This window comes from Anomalospiza imberbis, chromosome 1 (assembly GCF_031753505.1).
Source record: "Anomalospiza imberbis isolate Cuckoo-Finch-1a 21T00152 chromosome 1, ASM3175350v1, whole genome shotgun sequence".
NCBI classification, from domain to species: domain Eukaryota; kingdom Metazoa; phylum Chordata; class Aves; order Passeriformes; family Viduidae; genus Anomalospiza; species Anomalospiza imberbis.
Window position 1 is genome coordinate 74,458,935 of NC_089681.1, and position 26,799 is coordinate 74,485,733.

General features: G+C 38.5%; 1 protein-coding gene across 3 annotated transcripts in view; it reads left to right on the forward strand.

Moving 5' to 3' along the window:
* The window catches only part of TRIO (trio Rho guanine nucleotide exchange factor), a 241,893-nt gene that overhangs the window by 170,264 nt on the left and 44,830 nt on the right, over positions 1-26,799 (forward strand). For all 3 annotated transcript variants that reach the window (XM_068196995.1, XM_068196987.1, XM_068196979.1), the window contains exon 34: positions 5,378-5,621. In XM_068196995.1, coding sequence (XP_068053096.1) covers positions 5,378-5,621 — 244 coding nt within the window. The remainder of the gene's footprint in view (positions 1-5,377; positions 5,622-26,799) is intronic.

The window sequence follows — 26,799 nt, forward strand, 5'->3', positions numbered from 1 at the left end:
AACAACAGAGAATAGCTTCATGATAAGCATTTTTCTTCTCCACCCTTGCTTTTTAGGCTAGAATTTTAACCTTTGATTGTTGGCTCCACTGTTGCAACACTGCTTTTCAGTAATGACTGGGATGATGCAATAGACCATATGTTTATAAAGCTGACATTGACATCCTTCCCAGCTTCATGTCATCTGAAAATAGTATTGGAAGGCAGAATTAGAATTCAGAATAATCTTGGCAATGGGAAAAAGTAACTGGCAAAATACTGTCCAATTTAATAGGAACGCATTTGAGTTTATATGAATAGGTAGAAATAGCTAGCTAATGAAAACAGTGAGAATCTGAAACAGTTTTTGAGAGGATGATTGAGAAGCTACAGAGGCTTACAAGATGTTTATTATTTAGCTGTGTGATGCATCTGGGAGGACAAGGAAAGCAGCAATATATTAGCTTGTAGAAATGAGATGTTGAGGACACTAAGTCCTCATTCTTTACTCAGAACTCATAAGGCTTACGTTAGGTACTGCATTTAGTTTTGAGTACAGAATTTTGGAAGATCAGTGGTCCATTGGAAGAATTCTGAGGGAAAGAAGAAAAAGACTGGAGAAGTCTACTAAACCTAACTTACAGGGCAAGGTAAATAATTGGGGCTAACAAGTCTAAAGAGAAAAGAAAAGGCAGGAAGAAAAGCTTTAGGTCTTCAAGTGGGGAAAAAGGCTACCGCGCAGAGTTACTGAACAGTCTTTTACCTATATTTTAAGTAGATGGGATGAAATCAAAGGATTTATTTTTAAAAAGATTGCAATAATACTTTTTATGGGTATGAACATGTGAGACCCTAGAGCAGAGTAATTGTGCAGGCTGGGGGATCTCCATAACTGGAGATTTGTGAGAACAGTTTGGATAAATGTTATGGATTCACACAGATGTGGTTGATCGTGCTCTAGAGGAAGGGAATAAAGTGGACTAGGTAATTTAAGAGCCCTTTCTTTTCTTATTATCATGGGGTGTATCTTCATATTGCAAGACATGCTAAATATTAGCATCAATAGCACTTGACCCATCCTGAAGCATTGGAAGGTATAATGGAATCCGGCATGAAATACAGGATTTTTGAGAGAGAGATTTCTAGTCCATCAAAGCATCTCAGTTTTCTGCATGAGTGCTCTTATTGTACCCTTCTCAGTAAATATTTTGCCCTTCACCTTTCACAGCATTCCTTCCATTCACATTCTGTAGATGTGTAGCCAGCATTTTAGGTGGCTAACAGATAAAAGAGATTCTTGGACCACTCATTTGGCCTTTCACCAGCCTCTTCTCATTTTTAACATTGTCTTTTGAACTTGATCCAGTGCATAGGAAATTAAATAGGGAGGCTGAAGGAAACAATGTAGGTCTGATAGGTTCTTTTCATGCTTCTATTCAGTGATCTGGTAGAAACATGATGTAATCCAACCTAGTATTTTGGTATCTGAGAACATGAGAGGCTTTCAGAAGAAGAGCTGTCATAGATTGCTGTCCTAAATAGTAGGAATCATGGTAGCTGATGTGGGTGGTCAGTAGAGCAATATTTTATTTTTTAGAAATTGTCTTTTGTGCCCAGCTGGTAACACTTTGTATTACTGTCTATGTGAAGTTGTATTTAATTTTCATGCTTCTTTAAGCTTGTATGTAGTTCTTTGAAAGATAGAAAAAGGACTGAAGCAGCAGGAGACAACCAAGTATTTAGTTCTGCCAGCTGAGTCTCTGGAACAGAAAAGTCTCCAATCAGTAGAAAAAAATGTTAATTAAAAAAAAAAAAAAAAACCATGGCTCTGAGTACACACCTCTTTTCAGATTTGGAAACCAAGTCTGGACAGCTTACCTGGTCAAAGCAAAATGGTCTTTATTTGAGGCAGAACTTTTGTGCTCTCCCATTTATTTTCTGCCAAAGTGCATTTTAAATGGGGATTAAAGATTTTTATGCTTGAAATAATTGAGAAATCTTGTTAGCTTCTCTTTGCTTTCCTTTCTTCTTAATGTGAAATTACCATGGAAAATTAAATTTCATTTGCAGTCCTGAGAGGATGTTATGTGGCCAGATATAAAGGCTCTTGAATATCTGGTCAGTCATGGTGTTTGCAGGTAGTGGTGGCAGATGGACTTAGTGTGGTGTCTCTGACTTCAGCAAACCTATGCTAAGAATGTACTCAGTCAGTGAGTGTTCACGTGTTTGTGTCATTTGGTTTTTTCTTTCTTCTACAAGCGACAGTGACTGAAAGGCCCCCGAGAGGTGAACGTAGATGGTTAACGTTAATTTCAGCAATGGCAAGGCACTATGTCCCATGATAAGCTGTTTAATTAAACCTTGTGCCTTTTTGTAATCTGCAGTTCTGTTTCTGTCTGGCTCTTGTGTCTCATCTCATCTCTGTCTCTGCAGTTTCCATGTTTCAGACATAGCATCATTTATTTTTATCATGCATGATTAATTCGGTTTACATAAAAGGTTTCTTGAGACGGATGGATAAAGTATGTAAAGCCTTTGTTCAGCCTAAATTTGGATTTTGATGGTTTGTAACTCTTTTTCCCTTCAGTGCAAGTCGGTCTCCCAGTTTCTGCTGTGCCTCTTGCTATTCCCTGCAGCTAGCCTGGAGAGCCTTGCCAAAGCTGTCCAACAACAGCTGTTGAGCAACGCTCTTAATCACAGACCCTCCCTGCTGTCCAACTGCATTTAATCAGTGTGAAAGATGAAATTGCTTTCAGAAAGTGTGTTATGGAGAGAAACTGAGCAGTGAAACAAAGAGGAAAGAAGTGTTTCCTAACCACTACTGTAGTAGGCAGAAAGAAGGGAAGTTAACCCAAAGGAAGGGAAAATTGGTAAATGCTTTTTTTGCTTAGCTCTCCAAAGTGCCATATGTGTTTGCTGGGTACAGAAATCATTGGTTTTAATATCTTAATAGTAGTGGAAAAGTTCTGCCCTAAGTTGCATGTAACAGCGTAGGTATATGTTTGAGGATGGTGTGGACCTAACAACCCTGAGCAAGAAGTGTCTTGCATTCTATATTGAAGTGTGAATGAGTATTGAATTTCAGGGGAATACCGGCCAACTAGGATATGTGATTATCACATTATCTGAAAAAAGTAGGAATTTTGTGTACTTTGGCCACCTGACATGGCCACTGACAACCTTCCATTTGCTTTTTCCTTTAGCTTAATATTATATAAAACACTTAAAAAACATAAAATCTGAGACCCTACTTTTTTTTTTTATTAGGAGAAAGAGAAGAAAGAACAACTATATTACCAAAACATGTGGCCATTGCACCAGTCACAAAAAATACATCTTAATCTCTATTTGTAGGAAGTGAAGGGTCAGGAAAGCAAACAGAGCACCAAAGATATGCTCCTGTAGGTATTTAGGAGGAAATATAAAGACGAGATACAGTTTCTGGAAAGTGTCAGCTTGTTACTGTGCTTGCACTAGGCGGGGATATGGACTCCTGAGAAAAATTTGGTCTGCCCTGGACACCTTGTGAAGTCATACTTCATCAGCTTTTTTGTTAGTCCCCATCAGGCATACAGATGGTTTCAATTGTTTCTGGGTTGGTCTGACAAAGGCTGTAACATAAATCAGTACCAGAAAACAAGAGAAAGCTCTTTACTTTTTCCCCTTTGCATAGCTTTGCATGGACTAAAAAAGGGAGTGTAAGGGAACAGGAAACATTTTAGTGAGGGAGGAGGTAACATGTTTTGAAGGTGTACCCCCCTGTAATTTGTGTATTGGGGCTGTCCAAAGCGAGAGGGTAGAAGCAATTTTTAGCCTGTATCTAAACGGGTACAACCTGATTTATTTTCCTTAAACACTAGATGTATGAGGGTTTTCTGCCCTTCTTGGCCCCAGCATTCCCTCAAGAAAACTTCTGCTCCTTTGTAAGCACACACAACCAATGCTAGCCAGTGAGATTAGAAGGCAGATACCATGGGAAAGCTCTGGAGTTACTGCAGCCCATCTGCTAGGAGTTAGGTTCTGTCATTTGTTGCAGACTTGAGGAAGAGAAGGTTTGAATTGTCCTTTGATTATTACTAGGATTTTGTCATTTGCTCTGAAATTCTTGCTTGATAAAACATAGCATTTTCCTAGAAAAATTTCTGTCCAGTGTTTGCATTCCAGGCTTGTAATAAAAACTAATAAATAAGAAACAATGCAGTCTCTTATCTCCTATTTCTGAAGCTCATGGGATGTAGCTGGCAGCCATGAAACAGTCAAAAGCAACGTGTCAGGATCTGTGCAGTGTGTTGGTGTGGCACTTGCTTTTAGACATGATGCAGCTGGAACTCTCACAGGGTATGGTCCTTCTTTGACAGTGTGTAGAGCATTGCAAGATTACCTCACTGAGCTGAAGGAGTTTACTGGCTTGGTTCAAAATTACTGAACACACAGAAGTTGAATACCAGCTGAGATCTGGTATGAATGTTGCACTGAAGGAAGCAGCCAGGGCTATAGAAATGCTCACACATGAAAAACTGAAATAGCCTGGAATGCTGTTGCCGTAAGGAAGAAGGAATTCTAGGACTGCTTGCTTAAGTTGGATGGGTGCTTTGGCACTGAGCAAGCTTGGGAACTTTGCAAAGTTCTGATAATAATTTTCATTTCACATCAAAGCAGATGAAACAATCAAAGAGAGGAAACTAAAGCTTAGGCAAAGTTATTCTAATGGAGCGTTTTGAAGAGGGGGAGGAAAACCCTAAGCTTGCATGATTTTAATTCAAGTTTGTGCAGTTTTATTTGGGGAAACCAACAAAAAAGTGAAAGTTGTAAGCCTATGTGAATTTTCTGTTAAACAGTTAAGTATTTGGGAATGTTTTGTGAAGAACTTTACACTTACTTTTACAATTGTGTATGATGTGTCCTGGACGATTTTGTGACCTGTGTGTGTAAACTGTGAGTAGAGTGGGAATAAGGCAGTAAATTCATTTGGAAAAACTACCTCTTTCTCTCTTGAATTTGAAAGATAACAAAGCTCATGGGTGACTGTATTTAGTAATATCTGACCTTTTTTTTTTGCTAATTATCACACATAAAATATATTCAGAAGCGACTGCTACTTCAGCTTTTGGGATAAGGAGCAGTCTAGCAAGAAAAGCTACTTAAATCCTCCGCCCAGCACTGTCACAACCATTGTGCTTTCAACAATAGGCAGAGACAAGCAGAGTTCGAAATCTGTTCTAAAACGCCAGAACTGCCTGATTTTTGAAATGCTCTCTTCTTGATGTGGAAAGTCCCAGAAGCCTGCTATCTCATCCAAAATACAAATCCTGCCAGGAGTCCTAAATAGGTAACGGTGCGTGACGGATGCTTTGATAATGAGCATTCATCTGGCTTCTCCTTGTTTTCTCCCCTCGCAGTTGTCTGGTGGGTGCGAGCTGACGGTGGTGATCCACGACTTTACCGCCTGCAACAGTAACGAGCTGACAATCCGCCGTGGGCAGACAGTGGAGGTCCTGGAGAGGCCCCATGACAAGCCCGACTGGTGTCTGGTGCGAACCACAGACCGCTCCCCAGCTGCGGAAGGCCTGGTCCCCTGCGGATCCTTGTGCATCGCCCACTCTCGCAGTAGCATGGAGATGGAGGGCATTTTTAACCACAAAGGTAAGGAATGATGGGCACAAAGTCTAGACATCAGCAGCGTGAGTTTTGGGCAGTGGACAGTATGGTGCATATGGGAGCTTCAGTGTTCTGCACTGCCTTGTTTTCAGCAACCACACTGTCTTTTCCAAGAATAAGCGGTTGGCAGTTCTCAGCATTAAGGGAAAATGTGGCTGAAGATAGGGAAGCGGTTTAAGCAAATTATATCTTAATGAAAAGTTATACATCATATTAGATCAAACTGCAGTGATAGGAAAATCTGTACCTGAGAAGTGCTGAAAGTGGGGAGGGAAGAAAATCTCTGGCATGGATTGTCAGTGTTTCCCGAGAAGCCCTGCAGTAAGAAGTCATGAAGTTTCAGCATTGGAAAAGGTAAATACACTCCTCCATATGCCCTGGCACAGGAATTGTTCATTTGGACTTCTGTGTTTTATTTAACTGAGCTTTTCAGTGTACCACTGGCACACTTTTACCCAGAGCATCTCTGAAATCTTACTTCAGTTTTTTTTTTCAGATGCATGAAAGAATATTCCCCTGAAAGGTGCAAGAAAAATCTGATTTTTTTTTAAAGGTTATAGGGTTTTAGTGTGTTCTAAGTTCTTGCCTCTGTAAACTATCCGGGCTCAAAGAGTAGATTGTTATTATAGAAAATGCTCGCTTGCCTCATTTGCAGCTACTTGAGTTTGCAGGCTGTGAACAGAAAAAATGTGAACTTACAAAAAAAGAGGAGGGGAAAAAACCCAGAAAAATAGTTCATGGGAAGGCATTTCATCACATACTATGGGAAAAGATGCATTTCAAAGAGTTTCTTATTGCAGGTAATAAGGTTAGCAGAGAAGTGATGTTGGGGAAAATTTGTCTTCCAAAACACAAAATTCTTGTTTTTGGAAAGTTTTTCATAAATGTAACCACAATTTTTAAAATTTTTCAGTCAATTCCAGCTATTACAATTTTTTTCCCATTTTTTTAAGACACTGTATAAATATGCTTGACTAAAACAGGGGTGAGTCTGTGTTTCTTACATTAGGGGCAGGCACAGCAGGAACTTCCTGAATGCAGAGTGATTAGGGGCTGGAGGGGAGGAGTTTGAAGGATTGAGCTGTATAGTTGTAGTAGTCTTTTGTCATTTTGTGTCCTACAATAATTTGGATAGGGAAAGCTTGCAGATGTTCTGATGATAAAATTGGAAAATGTAGTTGAATAACTTTTTTCTTCTTGGACTAGAGGGTGAAATCTGAATTTTTTTTTTAACAACACTCACAAGAACTGATAAATCCAATTTCCTTTGGACCTTAGGGACTTTACCTTCGAATGCAGAGAATTTTATTAGGAGAGGCAGATTCTACTGGATTATATATATGTATACGTAATATGAAATACCTTGAGCCTGTCAGAACCCCGAGGGACAGACTGAGCCGGTTTTGTGTTTGAGAAGTTACAACAGTAACTTAAATCTAACCAGTGGACGTGACCCACATTCCTTTTTTTTCTTTAGAATTTGTTTAGGGAAAATGGGGCAGAGTATTTCAAGGATACTTTAATTTGTTTAACATGGTGCTTTGAAGTAAAGAGCATTAATTAATTATATTAATCACGGACACTGAAGAAGAAGAAGAGAAAGCCATTGCTAGAATGAGCATAATTTGCAGGGTTGAATGCAGCCTCAGAAGTGCCTTCTGTCCCTGCCACAGGCTTCCTGCAGGATGTTATGGTATGCCATCCTAATCCCAACTGATAAGAAGCAGCTGCTAATTGTTTATTCCCACATTGCTGGGTGTCAGGCTTTAGGAGATGGATGTTTCATTTGTAAAGTTTCCCCTTCGTGTGACTGAAATGAGTGTGAACTGCCTTGAACTTGCAAGCTGTTATATAATGTTAAGTAGTCTGGAGGGGGGGGAAAAAGAGTAGACAAGGCACTTGAAACCACTGGATTTGTTTCACTTTGGTCCCTACCTCATCTTTCTGTTGCTTGAAAGAGGTTGATAATCTTCATTTCACTGAGGGATTATAAAAATTAAGCAAAACCAGTGGAGTGCATTGATTTTATTTTTCCCCCCATAGTGAAAAGTACCTCAGACTATCCCACAAACCAATTATTCATTCTCAAGTGCTGCATTTGATTAAATAAAGCATCAGGGAATATGCTAATCAGAAGAATGGAAAAACAATTAGATTATCTTCTCAGAATTGTTCATTGTGGGTATTAATTGAGTTATGAATTCCTAAAAAACACTACTAATCCCCTAACAAAGAACAAGTGAGCGACTTACATAATTTTAAGTTAGTCCATGTTCTTGGGTGGATAATTTTTCATGTACTTCCTAGATTTATAGTACTTAATTATGTACATTCAGTCTTTACAATACAGATTTTATTTTCCTTTTTTGACAATAATTCAGTAAAACTTTCAGAGTTTTTGAGAGATTCAACGAATTAGGATTTTGAGGTCTGAAAATGCATGTCCTGTGTGAGGCTCACAGTGTGAGCACCAAGTCTGAGTAATTCTGTACAGTTCATTCATGGACTAAGAGATGAGTCTGGAATTTTTGCATGTCTGACATGACAAGCTCTTGGGAGAGGCTGAGAGAAAGAGAGGGTTTATGTATTGCAGGGGAAAGAAGGAGGTGATCACCATCAGAAGTGGTGGGGTTGGCTACTTGGATGTAGAGTGCTTAGCTTATACAGATGGCTTGCTGAAGAGTTTTGCACTCCTTTCAGTATCTATGGACCCTACAGTTTTGATCTTCTCAACTGTGTTTATCAGTAGCACCACTTGCCAACAGAACAGAAAAAGAAAAGGAAAAAAAGGAAAGCTGCAGTATATCAGAGGTGAAACAAGCTTCAAAGTTTTGAAACGGCAAACTTCTTGTAATTGACAGCTGGTTCTTATGGTGTGTCAAACCACATTTCATCACTGAGTACAGAAATGTTGGGTGATACTGAATGCCTTCAATAATCTCAAATTATTATCCAAAGTAGGAAAACATGCATGATTATTAAAGAAGCAAATATGTTCAATGAAGCCTAGTTCTAACTGTTGATCTTGGTCATTCCTTGTCTGTCCACACATTATCTGTCAACCATGAAAAGTAATGTTGTTTTATTCTCATGTTAAAAGACCGCCTCAAAAATGACCCTTGTCAATTGCCCACAAGTGTAGGTATTGCTTCTCCTCTAAGAATGTGTATTATCTAAAGTATCTAATAATTTAATGAATGGATTAAAAATACATTTATAATATCTTCAATCTATGAAATTTTATGGTAGTTAAGGTAATAAACACTTTGTTAAGAATATGAGGAAAACATTGCACAGGAAAGACGTTCATTACATGAATAGTAACTAAGGGGGAGAGTTGAATGCAGGTGCCCGACCTCTTGCTTGCTGTGCTGGATATCAAATCTATTTTTGCAAGTTATTTGGGTCATTCAGTGAATTTGATGTGCAGTTCACAGATTAATACATTTTTTAAAAAATCAAAATCCCTTTTATAACAGGGGAAAAGAGAAACAAGTGAGTAGTGAAGAGGCTGAATAACAGTTGGTGCACTCTACAAAAATAAATCACTAGCTCTGGAAGAACATGTTTTTCACAAGTAATGCATAAGGCAACATTTTTTTTTGTAATGATTTCCCACATGTTTTTGGGTGTGGGGGAGAAAGATTGTTCCTGTTGTTTTATTTGGTGCTTCTCTGTTTTTTAAAATTAGTTTCTTTGCATTCTAGGGTACATCCTATTTTATAAGTGCAGTCCTCTTTCTTTTCTTTGCAGGGCATTTACACTGCCACAGAGCTTTGGGTGAAGGACAGGGGACAGGATTCAGTGTAATGGCAATGAACATGCAGGCTCAGAAAAATTGGCAGATATTTAAAATTGTTTGTGAATGTCTTGCCTGTTTAGATCACAAGTTTGCAGTCTTTTCTGAATCTGTGACTACTTTTGAAGAATTTGTGATAGTCCATCATATCCATTCTGTAGGAGCTACTGTTTGGAGAGATACAAAGGCTGCAACAAGCCTTTGCTTATGAGGCTTACATTTATATCTCCTTTAAGTTACAAGATGTTGGGGGGAACCATGTCTAATTGCCAATTCACATTACTATCTGTTTCAAAACTTGGCCATAGAAGTCTTTTGTTTACCTGAAGGTACAGTGTTTGCCTGTTTACACCATCACATAATCCAGGAATCTGTATAGGTTTGTTCAAATCTGAGAGGTAGGTGATATCTCAGTAACACAGTGCCAAACCACACACCACTCACATACTGAATACTGGCTTTTGATTTTACTCTGAGGATTGAGGATACTGTCCTGACTGAAGCCATAAACACAGAAAGGTAGTCTCTCTCAAAGAATCTTAACATAATAAGGCAGATCAAATGCCTTTGCAAGACAAAGATTGACAAATTTGTTCAAATAGCTGTGTAGTAAGCCATTTTCTATATCTGCAAGAGGGGAAGGACTGATGTAGGGCAGGTGTCAGAGCTGTTCTTGAATTACTCTAGTGACCCTCTGTTCAGGAATTCAGGGAGACAGAAAGTGTGGGTGACCTAGAGATATTTCCCAAGAAGAGACAGAGATTTTATAACTGAGGCCACAGAATGGGCTAAAACAGTCTTGAATTTGTTACATATTAAGTAAGCTTGCTGTCACATGTAAGCAGGATCCTATTCAGAATACCAGTTTTCAATGAAAGGAGGAGAGAGTAAAGGTAAAAGTCTCAGGTGTGATTGAGAGCTTTGAAACTATGCTTGAGAAAGGGAGTGTTTCATGTTGAGTCTACATACTGTTCAGTACAGGAAGAGGAAGCTCTGTGTATCAGCAGGAGAATTTGATCCAGCAAAATGGGCATCCAGTTTGAATAATTGAAGAAGGAGTCCTTGTTTGTAGTGGAAGAAAAGAAGGATGACTTGGGCAGCAGCAGTTGTTTGCTTAGGAGCAGAGGGAGGCTGTGGAAGGGGAGGATTTGCTGTTTTGAGACTGCAAGTAAGTGAAGCAGAGGCCATGTGCAAGGAAAAAGGATCCCCACCCGTGGCTCAGAGCCAGAGCGCTGCCTGTGAGACTGCCTGACAGCGTTTGCAGCTGCAGGAAATGAGTTACAGCCCAGGCCAGAGGGGAAAGTAACTCCTAACAATGAGCTGGTGGGGTACGTGCTTTGCTGTGCTGCCTGGGGGCCAGGTGGCAGAAGGTGGGGACTCTCGTTTCCAGGCCACCAAACCAAGAGGGATCTGCTGCTGCTGCTACACAGACAGATGTGATTGCATGCAGAAAGTGATACAGAGGAATATGCTGGAGTTGTACGAGACGCCAAACCTTAATCTAAAAATTCTGTTGCTTGATGAATCAATTACTTCCTCATAAAACTTCCAAGTAACAGGCTGCCCATCCAGATAGCGAGCTGATAGAAAGCCTTTCAAGGAGCCCATGAGAGGCAAAGCTGAGCAGTCAGTTGAATTTGACAGTCCACATGTTTTGATTAAGAAAAAAATTGTAGAGGCTGTGCTGCAGTGTCAGTTCAGCTTATTTATCAGCCAGACTTGAGCTTCAGCAGAGATGCATGCATTTTAATAGCTGAAGTTCAACTTCAAAATTACCATTTGTTTTGAAAGTGTAATAAATCATAGATTTTCATTTAGTCACAAATATTTTTCCCAAAAGCACTGCTAGTCTAATAGTGGCAAGGATGGTTTGAATTTAGGTTGTATGTGTGTGATTTTTTAAAACATGTTCTCATGCCTTAGTCCAGATAAATAAAGTAGCTGAAGTATAAAGTAAAACAAGAATTCTCTCTCCCGACTTTCCCACCTTGTGGTTTTAGTTGAGTTTGCAGTTAAAAACATCATCTGAGCATAAGTAAACTTAAGTAAAATGTCATCAATTGACTGTAGTCCATTAGATAATAATCTTTGCATTGAGTTTTATAGCCAAACTGTGTCAGATAGTCAGAGTTAATAGCCAAGTTCTAATTGAGCCTTGATAATTAGTAAAGTCTCTATGAATTGCTTCCTTGGCATTGTGCAGTCTTAAACAAGACAAGGAGGTTTGGTGCATCTCACAATTTGAATTTCTAGATAAGTTCTCTCTACCAAATTCACAGGTACTCTGAAACATCATAGGATTGATTTCTGCATAAACCTGCCTCTAACTCCTCCATTATTCTTTTATCGTAGTGCAACCCAGAAAGACTTGTGAGATATGTCAGTATTTCCCATGCTGACTCTATTTGTGAGCATAAGTGCATGGTTAATTTGTCTCTGGAGTTTTCATACATAACTAATGAAAGGATTTTGCCCTGTTTGGGAGCTCAGTATTACAGCTGAGAAACAGAAATTTTTATAATACTGACTTGAATCTACTTTTGGTCCCAGACAGCTGCCAAATATATTTCTCGTATATATTGTAGTTGGAAAGGAAATGGGTGCATAAAAAGTATCTGCTTAGAACAGATGTATTTGCACAGCTGATCTTTGGGAGGTAGAGGGTGGATATAAACCAGCAATTCTGATGGCTTTAGGTTTCCCAGGAGAGTTGTTACTTTGCTTGCAATTAGCCTTCCTTTGACAGCAGTTTCTTTTTCTAACCAAGGTTAGAATAGAGTACAAACTCAAATCATATCCTGCAAATGTTGTTTCTGTCTTGCAGTTGAAGAAAACCATCCTGAAGTGTTGTTTGCTTGCTTTAACTTGTCCCTCTTCAGTTCTAACAAACTTTAAAAAATTGCTGAAGTGTCGAGAATTACTTTATGAGGGTGCTTTTGTTACCCATATTTTGCTTGCTGCTTCTTTTTTTTAAGGAGCAGGCTAGAGCTTGTGCACTTTTTGGGACATCCTCACATTACATCACATCATCTGTCATCATTGCTGCCTGCAGGTGGAACCAGCAGGATTTAGGGTTCCACTGACTTCCTCCAATTCTGTTTTTGTGAGGAGGCTGCTGAATGTGTTCCATTGATTTCATTTCACTTTTCCTGCAAATAGTAAAATAGCATGCTAAACTAGAAATGTTGCATCACTTTTAATGTAACTATCAGAAGCTTTTTTACAGATGCCCTTGACATCTCTTAAATTGATGGCATTATTATGCAATGTTTCACTTCTATTTTGAGTGCATATTCACTGACATAGGTATAATTACAATTCAGGACATGCTTGTTTTCTTCTAGTTTTGAGCTGAGTACAAATAGTAATAAGTTTTCCTCTATCTGAAACAACTAGTGAACCTAAATTCATTATTGTCCAACAAGGAAGCAAAAAAGTGATGGAATTCTTAGAGCAAACTGTGTAAAAGAGGCTGTTGTGATAAGTTAATAAAAACATTTAATGATCCCAGGAAAACATACTGATAATGCTTTTCAGAAATTTGCAGTCTGCATTTTCTAGGATGCATGTATAATGGTTAACTCCTGTAGGAACAGAAGACATTTGCATAACTGACATGCAGGCATAAATAGTAAAGATCATCTTAGGTAAACTTGATATCAAATTATCCTTGATTACCAAAATCTTGTAATTTTTCCCTGTGGTTGTAAGCCAACTGTGGCAAACCTCTACTGTTTGTTAACCATTTACAGTGCAGCAGGAATAGTCCCTATTACGAGAAGAGCTTAAACGTGTGTCAGGTTTTCAAGAGCAGACTGGACAACACCCCAAGTATGCTGGTCTGATCTCATAACTGACCCATCCTTTTGGGCAGAAGATTAGACTGCATGGGTTTTTGAGGCCGTTTGGAACTTGAGTTACTCTGTGCAAAAAGTTAGAATTGCTAGCAGAGACTTGGTATGTTCTAAGTATTTCCTGGAGTCTTGGACTCCTTTTAGTGCCTTTGGAGCGATCAGAAATGCTGAAGGTTTTTGTCCCCAAATATGTTTATTCCACCTAAGAAATGGCAAGGAATCAAAAACAGTGTTTCTCCTTGTGAAAAACTCCAGTTGTGCTTGTTGCACCACACTGGGTGTGGTCATTACCTAATTAAGTGTATGCTTATTTTTTAATATAAGCTTCAAAGTATCAGTGATAGGGAGATGCTTTAAACATGGAGTCCAGGGAAATCTAGCTGCATATAAGAACCTACAGATATGCTGAAGGTAGGAAAGCTGCTAGGGTTTAAGATCATCAAGCCTACCTGTTTAGCCAGCACTGCCAAATGCACCACTGACCACGTCCCTTGAAGGAAGAATCACCTCCCCATTGGTGAATTGAACCCTGGTCTCCAGCATGACAGGCGGGGACTGGTTGACTACATTGAAGTGTTCTTTAGGCAGTGTTAAACAGGAAGAACTTGATTGGTGAAAACCACCAAATTGTTAGCCACATATATTAAAATTTTTATATCAGTAGCCAGTCTATTTTAGAGAGTTTGTCATGGCCTGACTTAGTTGTTGGCCGGTTCTAGTGCATTTTATGCTGACTTCTCTCATTGTCTCAAGAGTAACAAAATACATATATTTTAAATGCTGGTTGATATGGTATGATATGGTAGAACAGGCTTAAGTGTGTTTAACCTTTCATCCTAAAGATGTGGCAGGACTACATATAGTCATGCCAGAATCAGTTTGGAAAGTACTGGCTCAGAGCTCTGTTTACAGTCTCAGAGTAACATCTAAAGAGCTGGTGTTTACAGCAAGTGGTACCCTGGAGCTCTGTGATGTGGTCTCTTTGTGTCCTGGTGGCTTGCTTGAGTAAAAGCCCAGGCAGTGGGTTCTAGTGCCTATTCACATCACCTTTGTAAGACTGTGTGAAGTTACAGTCTTCAGAGCTGAAGTAAATTAAAAGTAGCAGCATTTGACTGTCTTTTGCTGTTTGTGGAACAACAAAGCTTCACTCTGTTATTGTTAACATTATTAGTAATCTAATACTTCTACCATGATGGCATGCTTTATTCAAGAGAAACTAACTGGAAAAAGAGAACATGGAAAACTTTTGTGTCAATTAAAACAATTTTCTGGCACCTGAATTTTAGTTGCTGTCCTAAAGGAGCATTGTTGTCTTAACTGATTTACTACAGTAACTTACTGAAATATCAAAAGCATAGATTTAGAGTGGCTATTTCATGATTGCATTGTCACAATTTTACTAAAGAGTGATGATGTAATTTGTAGGAAGTTGACACTTTTAAATTTTGTCAGTGGTGTGATCACATTAATTTCTTTGGTTCAGAGCTAATTTTCTTTCAAATGGATGTAAAACATGTTCTGCATAACCCAAACAGAAATGTCTGATCTTTTTCAGGACTGAGTTATGCTGCATTTATAATTAAGAGTAGATATTAAACCCTGTTAATTACAATGCAGAAACTCTCACATTTGTGGAATTGTTTGACACTATACAATTTCAAGTGTTTCTGTGTTTTATCATCTGATAGTCAAAGTAAAGAAAGCATAATAAACCTCAGTCCTGTGGATTTTTTTGCTCCTCCTTTCTGTTGTGCCTATGGTAAAGGTAGCCTTCAATTGTACTTAAACATACTTAGTAACAAATCTGTGTTTATAATTTACAAAAACAGGGCGTCTGACATCCAAGCTTAGAGTAAGAGAGAAAAAGCCCATTTCTGGTTTTGCTCTTCTGTTAGATGTAGTGCAGAGGAATATTGAGGAGGTTGCTTCATTTAGCTCAAGTATTTTTTTAACATAATAAAGGAAGCTGTGAAAGTATGCAAGGGTTTTTTGTGTTAAATACTTCTCTTTGAAATCCACTCAGGTGCTTTCAGAGCCCGTGTGCTTTTCCTGCTTTCTGAAGCAGCAGGGTGTTGGATTGTGGCTGTGCTCCATCTGCCACACCTAGGAGGGCCGTGTGACTTAACCTGATCTGTTACAGGGACCTGTGGTAAGCAGTACTGAGCAGAGGCAAAAGGAGGAGAGGTAGCAGTGAAGTAAACCTTTGTAACTAATCAAATAACATTTTTTCAATTTGAACTTAGGAGAAGTAGAATAAGAAAAGTGTTTTGGTCAATAATAACAAGCAGCAGAAAGAAGTAATTTGTCCAGATGCGTTTGTATGGAACTTCAGCATCAGAACTTCTTACGGGGAGTATGTGTCCCATTTTAAAAGCTTTGCTTTTGTTGTTTTGGGTTCTTAATGACCTGGTTTGACCTGGTAGAACTGTTCATTCTCCTTCCAAATTACTTAAAGAAAATTTAAGTCAAGAGCAATTCAGTATTCTGAGCACTTCTGATGAGTATGTTCTTTTGTCTTTGACTGCATGCATTTTTAGTTAAGATAATTACCTAAGAAATTTATGCTAAAAAGAATCCAAACCCACTGTATATGCAGCTAAAACTGGTTTGGAAAATTAAAACTTGTTTTGACCAGATTTTTTTTCACACCAATCGTCTGTTTCCCCTTGTGGAAATAAAGGAAAAAAAAAGAATGATGAAGGGTGACTTGTATAATAAAATTAATATAAAAAACTGAGTGTTTCTTCAATATGTCTCATTAGGACAGCAAATATTTCTTGCTTGGAACACTTTTTGTATTTTCTCCAAAGTACAAACTACACATGGCCTATTCCTTCTTCCCCTCCCACCCCTTGCTAAGTACTGAATATATGTGAAACAAAATTCCTTACACTCATCCAAAATATTTTGTTTGAATTATCTAAAGCTGGTTTGTTGTGGTTTTGTTGACAGTGGCTGGGATTTTTCAAGCTCGTTTGGCATGCTGCAGTGGTGACTCTGTTGAGGAGTCAGAATTTTCCCAAAGCTTTTCCAGATAAACAGAAGACCAGGGACACTGAACATCTCACCATTTCTTTGAAAGGCTTCTTCATTCTTGCAAGTGGTATATAGGCTCCAATCCCTTGGCTACAGCACAGAAGAGAGTTAAAAATTCAAGTAAATAATAGCCAAATAATTAAGATGGGAGAGAATTTACTGTGTCATGTGCTTTTTGATATTCTTTCTTACTCTAGGCATGAGCAACAGCTAGGACATGTTCTGCAAAGCTGGAGACAGGAAGGACTTGTTTAGATCCTAGTCTGGATGACTGAATAGTTGGATACATGATTCACTTTCCAAATTTTTAATTAAAGCCTGAGTACTTAAGTGTCCTGGTATCAGTTGCTCTTGACCCAAGATGTAGAATGGAAGGCTATAAATCACCCAGATGAAAATATCTCCACCCTCAATCAGAAAATACTTTTCTCAGGTTTGCTAGCTGGTGGGATAGCCAGGGTGTTTTGTTGGAGGTGGTTATTGGTTACAGGTTATTTGGGGGTTTTTTGTTGTTGAAAAATACCAGTATTTTGAAGGGACCTCTTGGAAATCTCAGATTAAGAATGTTCACACAATTCATTGCACAATACTATTTCTGACTGATTGAGTTTAAAGTGTCTCTGGCAGCTGGCAGCAGGGGTAGTAAAGAACAGGAAACAACACTCTGAATGTTCAGTCCAAAGAGCTGCTGTTGTAATGATTCCGCTCCTTGCAGCCTGGCAGTGCTATTTATCTGAGACTGAGGAGAAGCGAGGCTATTTTTTGGGAACAGGATGATCTTTGTGTGTGGGGCTAAAGAAACCAGATCCTAGTGGCACAGCTGTACCCCAGGCAGTTAAACTGTGCACACATTGTACACTGAGGAAAAGGCAAAGTTAGGCTCCTTTCGGAATTTTGATGGTAGTGTGGGAGCTCATATTTGAAGTTTCAATCTCAGGTTTATTTATTGATGTGGTTTTGCTGTCTACAATTTCTTCACTGTGTTAGAGTATTCTGGTGTGGGACAGAGTGCCTAAGCTGCCAAAGATAGGATTTGTATGGAAAGTCAGCCTGATTTTTTTTTAATGCAAAATGCATATTGTAAATAAATTCCTATTGATTTGTGCAATGTTATTTAGTTCAATAATTTTAATAGTTATGGATTTATGACTAACTTTGACTCCTAGTTTGGGGTGATCTTTGGTCTAGCACAGTTTTAGAAGTCTGAATCTTTTCTCTCCCGTATGCAGAAACGTGACTCAGAATTGTAAGAACTGTGTAATACTAAATCATGGAAGCATTTGTCTCATAGATCACTTCAAAAATTGTTTTGAAATTGGGACATTTAGATCCTGGTAGAACTGAATAAAGAATTTACTTCTATTAATTGCAGATATCTCATGTAAGTTTCTCCTCTCCTAAGATGAACAAGAATTTTTTAAGAAACTTTGTAGTACTGATTCCAAAATCTATTAATTACTTTTTTAAATTGAATGTCAGGAATATGAGGGGCAAGATTCCAGAGAGGAGAGATTTAGTTTTGCTTGAGAACGATATTGAAGCTGTGTTTTCTCATGCTATAATCTTTCAAACACAGACACCTCCCCAGTCAGCCAAGACAGATATTAAGGAAGAAAGGTTGGCTCTTTAGCTTCTTGCTCTCAGGCAACTCAGAATTGGTATTTAAATTTGGAATTTCTGCATTTTATTAGCCTCCCTCTCTTGTTCTGCTTGTTTTCACCAAGATGGTGCAAAATGTAATGGGGCCTTCCAATTAAGTTGGAATGCTGTTAATCTGTATTTTAATAAAATTCTATTATATATTTCTATTGTCATGCAAATATCTTAGGAGTATGAGAAACGCAGTCAGCTTTACTCCAGTTGTCCTGTTAAATGAAAGAAGAGATGAATGTTTCCATTCTTACATGCAAGACTACTAATAGAAGCCTCACACGAAGTAGCACTTCCATAAGGAAGTTAATACAGTGGCAAATGGTGGGTGCAGACACTGCAGTTAAGAGCTGGTACCTGTGAGAAGCTGAAGCTGTAATGAGCTAATTTGTTGACTGTCGATGGCAGAGACTGGTGAGCTGTTAGTTCTGTGCTGGGGTGAGCTGGCAAAATGTTAATACCTTAAAATGGTTTTGGGGTGCTGACGTTGTCCATCAGTGATCCCTGAGATTAACTACAGAAAGTTGATCCCGTTCCTTCGCTGTAGTAATAGATACAGGCATCTGATGCTGCCTTTGTGTCTATCATACAAAGTATGTGCTACATGATCTACTTGGGATGTGCAGTGAGGGCTTTGCTAGCTGGGTTTTTTCCTTTTTAGTTTCTTTGTTTAATCACTGGGATGTAGTCTTTCTTGCAAAATGCTGTCTTTAAAATGGGTGGACTCTTTTGCCAGGAATTTTAAAATCTTCAATAGACAACATTTTCACTTGGACATTTATTTTGTCCCTGTTCTAAGTAACTGAGAAATACCTTAAATTGCGAAGGGCCTACTTTTCTTTCAGAAATGAAGATAACTATTGATTTCTTTTCAAGGATATTATATAAAGTGTATAACCAAGAAAACTCATTTCAGCTTTACACAGGTAAGGCAAAAAATGAAACATTAATGAAAATGAAAAGTTAATTTTACTTAAAAAAAAAAAGAGCCACAACTATTTCAATTTTTGTCAACTGGCACACATCAATATATGAGCTTTTCTCATTAGTAATTTTATCAGAGTTTGTTTTCCTGATGGCCTGTGGTCTCAAATACTGAGCAGCAGATGAAGCAGAGGCAGCTCACTGCTGCTGTGCAACACCCCGTGCAGTCCAACCTCTTCTAGGCTGAGCCTGTGCTCTGTTCCCAGCTTGGGATTTTTTTTTTTCCTAAAGATGTTTTTCATGTAGACATATTCCTGCCTGCGGAATTAAGATTACCTGACTGGTTTGTTATTACCAAGGATGGGTTCCTACAAAAAACTGCTGATGCAAGGAGTTGCAGGAAGAGCTGTCTAGCAGACAGGGGTAGCTAATGCAGGATATGGCACTGGAATACAGAAAACCGGATGGAGCTAAAGGACAAAGAGAGCTTTGTGGTACAGCCTGAACCATGGAAAGACATTAATAGGCTGCCTGTTTGGGCATAAAATTACATGTATTGATACAGGTCCCTGTCTCAGAAACTGAGACTTGTGATATATCTTGAGGTGTTTTAAGTGTGATCTGAGGTGACAGTGGTGTTTTATAATGGTCCCTGCCTGTTAAATTAAGAAATGTTGGGTTTGTGATATAGTAGCCATCTGCCTTTTCCTTACATTCAGGAGAATTTACAAGTCTGAGCTCTCTGCCTCGGATCACAATGAAGTTGTAGCTATTGTTTCAGTATATGCATTGAGATGTTTTTCAACCAAATTCTTACCTGATGCGCCCAGCGGCTCTGCACCACATTCATGTGGGGTCTGTTGTCTCCACTCCAGTGTTGCTGTGAAGCAATTGCATGTTACAAAAACTGGGTCATCCAAGACAACTGTGTATCCATGATACTTTCTTCTTAACCATGTAACCTGCAAAATATGACTCTGAGACAGTCCATGTAGTCATTCTCTCTCCTTCACTACCTTGATTTGCTTGTCACATTTTTCTCTGAGAAGGGGTAAAAGCAAAACCTAAAAATAACAGTGTTTGCTCTCAGTAGGAACAGAAGAACTTTTTGCAATAGCAAGCTGCAAATGATGCAGTTCCCAGAGCATTTATAATATCTTCCTGCATATATTATCAGTTTTATAAGGGCAGTATTCATGCAGTTAAAAAGCAAAATAAAACCAATCTAAAACCAGGTTTTTGTATAAATTTTGCTCTCTTTTGGTCAGAAGTTTTCTTACATATGGAAATCACTGTTTCAAAGCTGTATTGATAATGTATCTAACCAGATGCTGGTTAAAGGTGTGAGACTTTTACCGCAACAAGAATGGCTGGATATTCTTGAGTGCTCAATGTGCATGGGAACAATTGCTGAGTAAAAGCAATGGATTGTTTAATATTTTTTTTCCTTACTCACGTAGAAACTAGAATGATTTTCAGATGCTCTACAATTCCATGACGTGTAAACTAGCCTTAGTGGAAGTCTCCCTGTAGGTGGTAAACGAAAAAGATCACTTACCCTGGAGAAAGAGAGTTTTTTTTTCCTCTGCCTTCCCTGCCCCCTTCGCAATACCCCCACCCTTAGGAATTCAGTGTCATTTGAAAGTTGCTTTGGGTCAAAAGAAAATTGATCAAGAATGAGAATTAATGGTTTCAGTCCAGGAGGCTATGAAGGAAAAACTGATTCAGAATTTAGATTAGCTGTTCTTAAAAAGCAAAAGATTATTCTCAGGTGGAGGGTGACCATAATTCTTCAACACTGCAGAAAGGCTAAGGTGTGTGTATCCAACTTGTGTTACATGCTAGGGATAAGCTTGCTTTGACTTTGGGACCCTATAGACTCTCAGTTCCACATATAATTCCTATTTATCCTTGCATTACATGCATTTGTTTTTGCTAGTGTCATTGGCAACCCCTTCATTGCTTTATTGTCTTCTTACCTCCTCTAGATGTTTGTGTACTATATAGTATTGTTTGTTCAATCTCATTTTTGGCATTTTTTCCCAATGATCATATAATATTGGAAAGAATTTCCTTTCTGTTTTTACAAAATTTAAATTCTTGCTTTGGCTGTTTATCTATCTAATGAATGTAGCTTCATGTAGCTCCTTTAAAATTAGCTGATAATGTGTTCAGGGGAAGAAACCAAACATCTTCTCTAGGTTTGCATAGCTAAAAAAATTAAAAGCATAATTTAATATTTATAGACAAATGCTTTTGTGGCATGCTAGGTGAAGAATGCATGTACAAAACCTAAAATACATGCAGTCTCAGTTTACTGAACAGGAATACAGCTTAATGAACTAGAAATATATCTTGCAGAATATGAGCTCAGAGGTGAAACAGATCTGCAATGTAATTTAAATCAGGGTAAGATCTTAAATTAAAATTTTAAATGGTGTGGATTTTTCTAGTATTGTGGGGTTTGGTTTGACTGATTGATTATCACAAACAAGGCTCGGGGGAAGGTGAAGGTGAGGACAGAATCTGTTGTTTGTCAAGGAAAATTGGAAATTCCAGGGGAAGCACTGCATGGTTTAGCTGAATGGAAAAAGTTCATCTTTTTTTCTATTTATGCCTTTAGCTAAAGCATTAAAAACTAACTATGCAGTGTAAAATAAAAAGAGATGTTAAAGGTTCATTTTGTGCATTTTGGTTACTATAGAGCTTTGTAGGGGTACTAGACTGCCTCTTTTCTGAAGGCTGAGAGGAAAAACTGCTGGTTTGCTGTATTTTTTAAGATCACCCTGAGCCTCAATTAGGGTAGTTACGGTAGAGTGTAATCTGCTGCATCTGGCTATTCCCACATGTGAATTTAAAGACTGGAATTGTGTTCAGTGAGTCAGAGGAGAGCATCCCTGCTCTGAGGAGAGAGGAGCTGCTCTGACGGCAGGCAGGGGTCTAAACCAGCCTGAGAAGATAAGAGCGACTTCCTCATTCTGATGGCATTGCCTGTAACGTTATCTGGGTGAACGCTTCAGGAGAAGCTGAAACCCATCCCGGGCTGCAGGCGAGTAGGTTCTTTGGAAGCTGTGGGTATCGGAGCAGCTGATTCCTCACCATGCCGAACAGGATTAAACAGATTGACACTCTGGGATCTCTGCACTCAGTAAATCCTACCTGCTGCGGCAACGGGCAGCCGAGTGGCTGTAAATACTGGATCCTGGATTTAGGTACAAATATGTGCAGTAAAGATACAATGGGAAGGGGGAGGCAGTTTGGTTGACTTTTCTGGGATGTTTTCAGATCACGGCAGTTTAGTAAGATTTTCTTTTTTTTCCTTCTTCTCTCTTTACTCTCCCCTCCTTCTGATCTGACCCCAGCCAGAAAACGCAGACTATTACAGAAAGGACCTATATGGGGAAAGGGAGAAGTGTTGGAATTAATCTTCTCTGTAAACTACTGAGATGCTATACAGCAAACTCTTTCAGAAAAAGTCTGTAAGAGGCATGTGCTACTTTATGGGTGTTTTTTAGTTGATCTAAGGAAATGAAAAATGGTAACTCTTTCTCTGTAAAACGTTTTTAATGGTAGTATTTTAAGAGATTAGCAGACATTTTCTTAGAATGTTGCTGCTAGACCAAGGAGATCATAGATTATTCAGTATGTGTCACTTCTGTTACATTGTTGTTGCGAAGTAATGCTTTTGAGGAAATAGATCTTGAAAAGAAAAGGCAGTTGGGAAATAAATCAGTCTGTGAAATTTATTTAGAGGCAGCATTGATTCTGAAATGTGACATGGAGGTAAGCCATGCTCTTTCAGTCTCAACTGGAGGAGCACAGAGGTAAGGGTAAGGATGTTCATGTTAAACTCATTCTTGATGGGTCTTCTCCCATTCCTCCTTTGTAATTTTAAACAGGAAACAGTATTTGTGCTTGGCATTTGCTCTATTGCTACTGAACAAGTTTGTATGATACACATTAAAACGTTGGAAATGTCTCCAGGACAAAACAGTTTTAACCTTTAGTGTCTGGATCTGATGCACCTGTTGGGATGCCTTCTTATGTACCTCTTGCTGTATGCTGTGTGCATATACTCAAAAAAAATCAGCAAATGGCAAGTTATAATCAGTGTTATTTGATAACATCCGAACTGCAGTTATGGATGGATGAGAGGAGAAGGAGGGTGGTAGAAGGCTTGCAAACATGAAATCAAGGATGTAATAGGAATTAATCTTATCAGAGCCCTCTGAAATAGGGTGGTGTGTCAGTGGATGGTCGTACCTCTCAGCAGATCCTCAAAAGGTAACGGGATGTTGGAGTTCCAGCCAGTGGGAGTTAATGTTAGCAGGCTGTCATCTCTGATCCAGCAATAGAGCTGTGTTCTCAGAAGGCTGCTCTGTAGCCCCCAAGTGCTACACAATCGCTTCCTTTAGCAGCAATTATTCCACTTTTTAGAAGTAAGCAAGTACAGGTTTACAGTACTTCTTACAGGAAGGTGGGAGTGAAAGGAGTTGATTATAAATAGTAGTTGATAGGCAGAATGTTCTGCAGAAAAATATTTTAGAGCAAGTGCTCACCCAGAGCTGTGACTGCGTAGTCTGCTGGAGTTCTGTTCATGGCACGGCAGCAATCTTCTCCCCTTCATGTTGCTTTGCATTCTCCTGTCTTTGCTATAGCTCTTTTGCTTCACTTTTAAACTGTTGGTGTTGCAGTGGTTAGTTTACTTCCAAATAATTTTTACAAAACACATTTTATAAAGTGCTGGGTGTAGTCTGTTCCTATCAGTGAGATGCTTTCCATTATGACCATAAATTAAGATCATAGACACATATGAGGTCTTGCTTGGCAAACATACATGATTTCACAAATATTCTTCATTGTTCCCTTTCTGTGTCTTAAAAACAGATGTCCATGCACACAGACCATGCTGTAAGGAGGCTCAATAGCCTTTCATAATAGGGGATCAAAGCTTACTTGCATACCAGCATAACTGTAGCTATGCCATCTCTTGAACTGGAGCAAGTAAAAATTTTATCTGTAGTATCACTTGCCACTGAAAACTTTAAACTGGTAATGTGGGATTTAGGCTTAATATTCAGAATGTACTCTAGTGCATGATTTTATTTGTAGAAGACTTTGACATTGCTTAAAGATTTTTTTAAGGAATTACAAAGTTAGGTACATTTTTTATTAAAATGTTAGAATAAATTTACAATTAATAATTATGTATTCCTACTTAATTAAATGGTCTGAGTTTTTGCCCCACTTATGCATCAAGTCTGAAGGAAGAAAAACTCATTCAGATATAGGGAGAAAGAAAATAGGGCTTTGAGTAATGAATTGGCAAGAAACTACAAAAACTAATGTGTAAGTATTGTATTTTGCCTTTTTCTGATATCAGTTGGAGAAAGCAGTGGTGTTGGTTGGAGGAAACCAATTCTCATGGTAATTCCACCCATTTCTGTAACTTAAAATGCTTTGCATATGAGACAAGAGAGACAAGATAAATACTAAAGTTGTTTATGGTTATCTAGCTGGAGAGATCATTTCAATCTGGAGCTGAATATTGAAAATAACACATTTTTTCAGTTACCTTATGAGCTGGAAGAAACAATAGCATGTATGTGTTTTAGTCTCTAAGTGGATCGTGTGAGTCTATATTTCACTTGCAAAATTTGAGAGGCAAATATCATTGATAAAATCCAGGGAATAAATGTACAACCCCCAAATTTATCCTGAAGTTGTTAACCATCTGGGACCTGGATTTTGAAGGAGGAAGAGTGGTTGTAGGAGTAGAGAAAGAATAGAGAATTAGCTTTGAAGAAATACATTTATTATATGTACAGTAGATTGCTTAAAAGAATGTATGTGAATCAAACTATCTTTCTTTTTTCCTCTTTCATAACATTTTATGATATATCAAGCCTCAGAAGTAATTCATCCATAAAACAGGATGCTTTTACTGTAAAGTAATTGTTAGCAAATGGTGTCCAAGAGAGGGTAAAAATCTCTGAGGACTGAACTGAGAGGATGCAGTGGGAGAGTCCAGTTATTACTAATGGGTTGGTGTAATTCTTGGCACAAATTCACATATACACTTTGAAAGTCTATTCTTTTAGAATACAGATGGAAGCTGTTAAGTATGTACTGTATGTGCCTTTCTATCTCCACAAAGAGCGTGCAACAAAAATCCTCCTTCAACTGAGCTCATGTAGCAGCTATAAAGTTACACATGCAAAGTTGTTGCTTTCCTGACCTCCCTGTCCTTACTCACTTGTTCTTTGCTTTTCCGAATCATTAAGCTGCAGGACTTGCCAGAGTTAGCTGGAGGTGCTGTTTCATGGTTAGTAAAAAATGAGCTACATGTCAGGTACTGCTAGTTTATTTACCCTGTGCTTGCACATATGATCCAGCTGCTTCTTGTGCATCGACACCAGCAGTCACACAGCCAGCCAGACCTGGGAGTAGATCCTGTAGAAAATGGTACACCAGTCCCTCCTCCCACACCCCAAGATCCCCCTTAAAAAACCACAAACAACAAAAACAATAACAAGAACAGCAAAATGTTATGAGGTATAGGAGTTTATGCAAGAAAAATACGGATGTCCTTTCATAATTGCCATCCCTGCTTGTGAACCTAGGTTTGAGACTCAGGTTTTTTGCTCTGAGTGAGCAGATAAGATCCACAGCTATCCACATTATCCACTTTTCAACTACTCCTAACTTTTATCGCCTTTCATATGGATATATTGCACCGGACTTTTCAACTGGACTGGACTTTTCAGTCTGTTGAAAAGGCCATTTTTGTCGCTCTTAGGTGGGTTACTTGCTCTTTGAAATAAGCCAAGACTGAGCAGCAGTGTGGATCAGAGGTGTGTATGGAGTTAACCCCAGGCAGTCTTCTGCTTCTAATCCTTAAAAGTCTGCTCCCTCTACTGCAGCACTTTCTACTCAGACTTTAAGTACTGCATGAAAACAAAGTAATTTAAAATTGTTCTTTTAGCCCTAGCTCATTCTCAAACCAGCTACTCAGTTCTGAGTTTTAACTTTATTTTAAAGATATAAAAGGAAAATGTATGCTTTAGGGTTATAATACAATCTTCATGTACTAAGGACTTGTAACTCCATTTTTTTATTAAGAAGAAAATGTTTATATATAAGCATTTTTTGATTTTGCTAAAATGTCTGTATTCCTGTGTTTTGCTGGTGAAGCATAATCAAAATACTTAGTGAAGAATTTCTAAATTTTTCTTCAAAAGTATGCTGGAACATCATATGAGCAATCAATACCAAGAGATTTTGTATTTCCCAGAGAGAGACCAGAAGGAATATTAATAAAACTTTGGAAAGAAGGGTGGAGTTTGATTTCATACCAGAATTATATTTGCATCCTTACCCCCTTTTCAGCTGTCTCAGAGAATACTTGTATCTAAACATCTGGTGCATATGGTTTTGTATCATGGTCAAAAATCTGAATTGAATTGATAGGCTTAAACTGAGCAAAGAAGAACTGTTCCAATTCGTAGTTCAACTTAATTGCCCTCTTGCTGTGTTACAGCTCTCTTTCAAACAAATTACTTCAATGAAGCAGCAGCATTAGAATGGTCTATCACCTTACATAATGAAATTTTCCTCTAGGTGCTCATTGCAGGACTAGTAATGAGCAATATGTTCATAATCTGCTTTTGAGCAGAGCTGCAAGCAGCTGTAACAATCCATTGAATTTCCTCATCTGGGCTTGTGCTGTCTCTCCTTTAGGGAAGGTAATGAGAGGAACAGAATTTGGGTGATAAAAGTATATCCATCCTGCTTTGAAAAGACAACATCAGTAACATTAACAATCCTCCCCTGTGAAGGTTGGTTTTCCTCACAGATAATAGTGAAGTATGCTTGCTAAACAACTTAACCTATTTTTTGT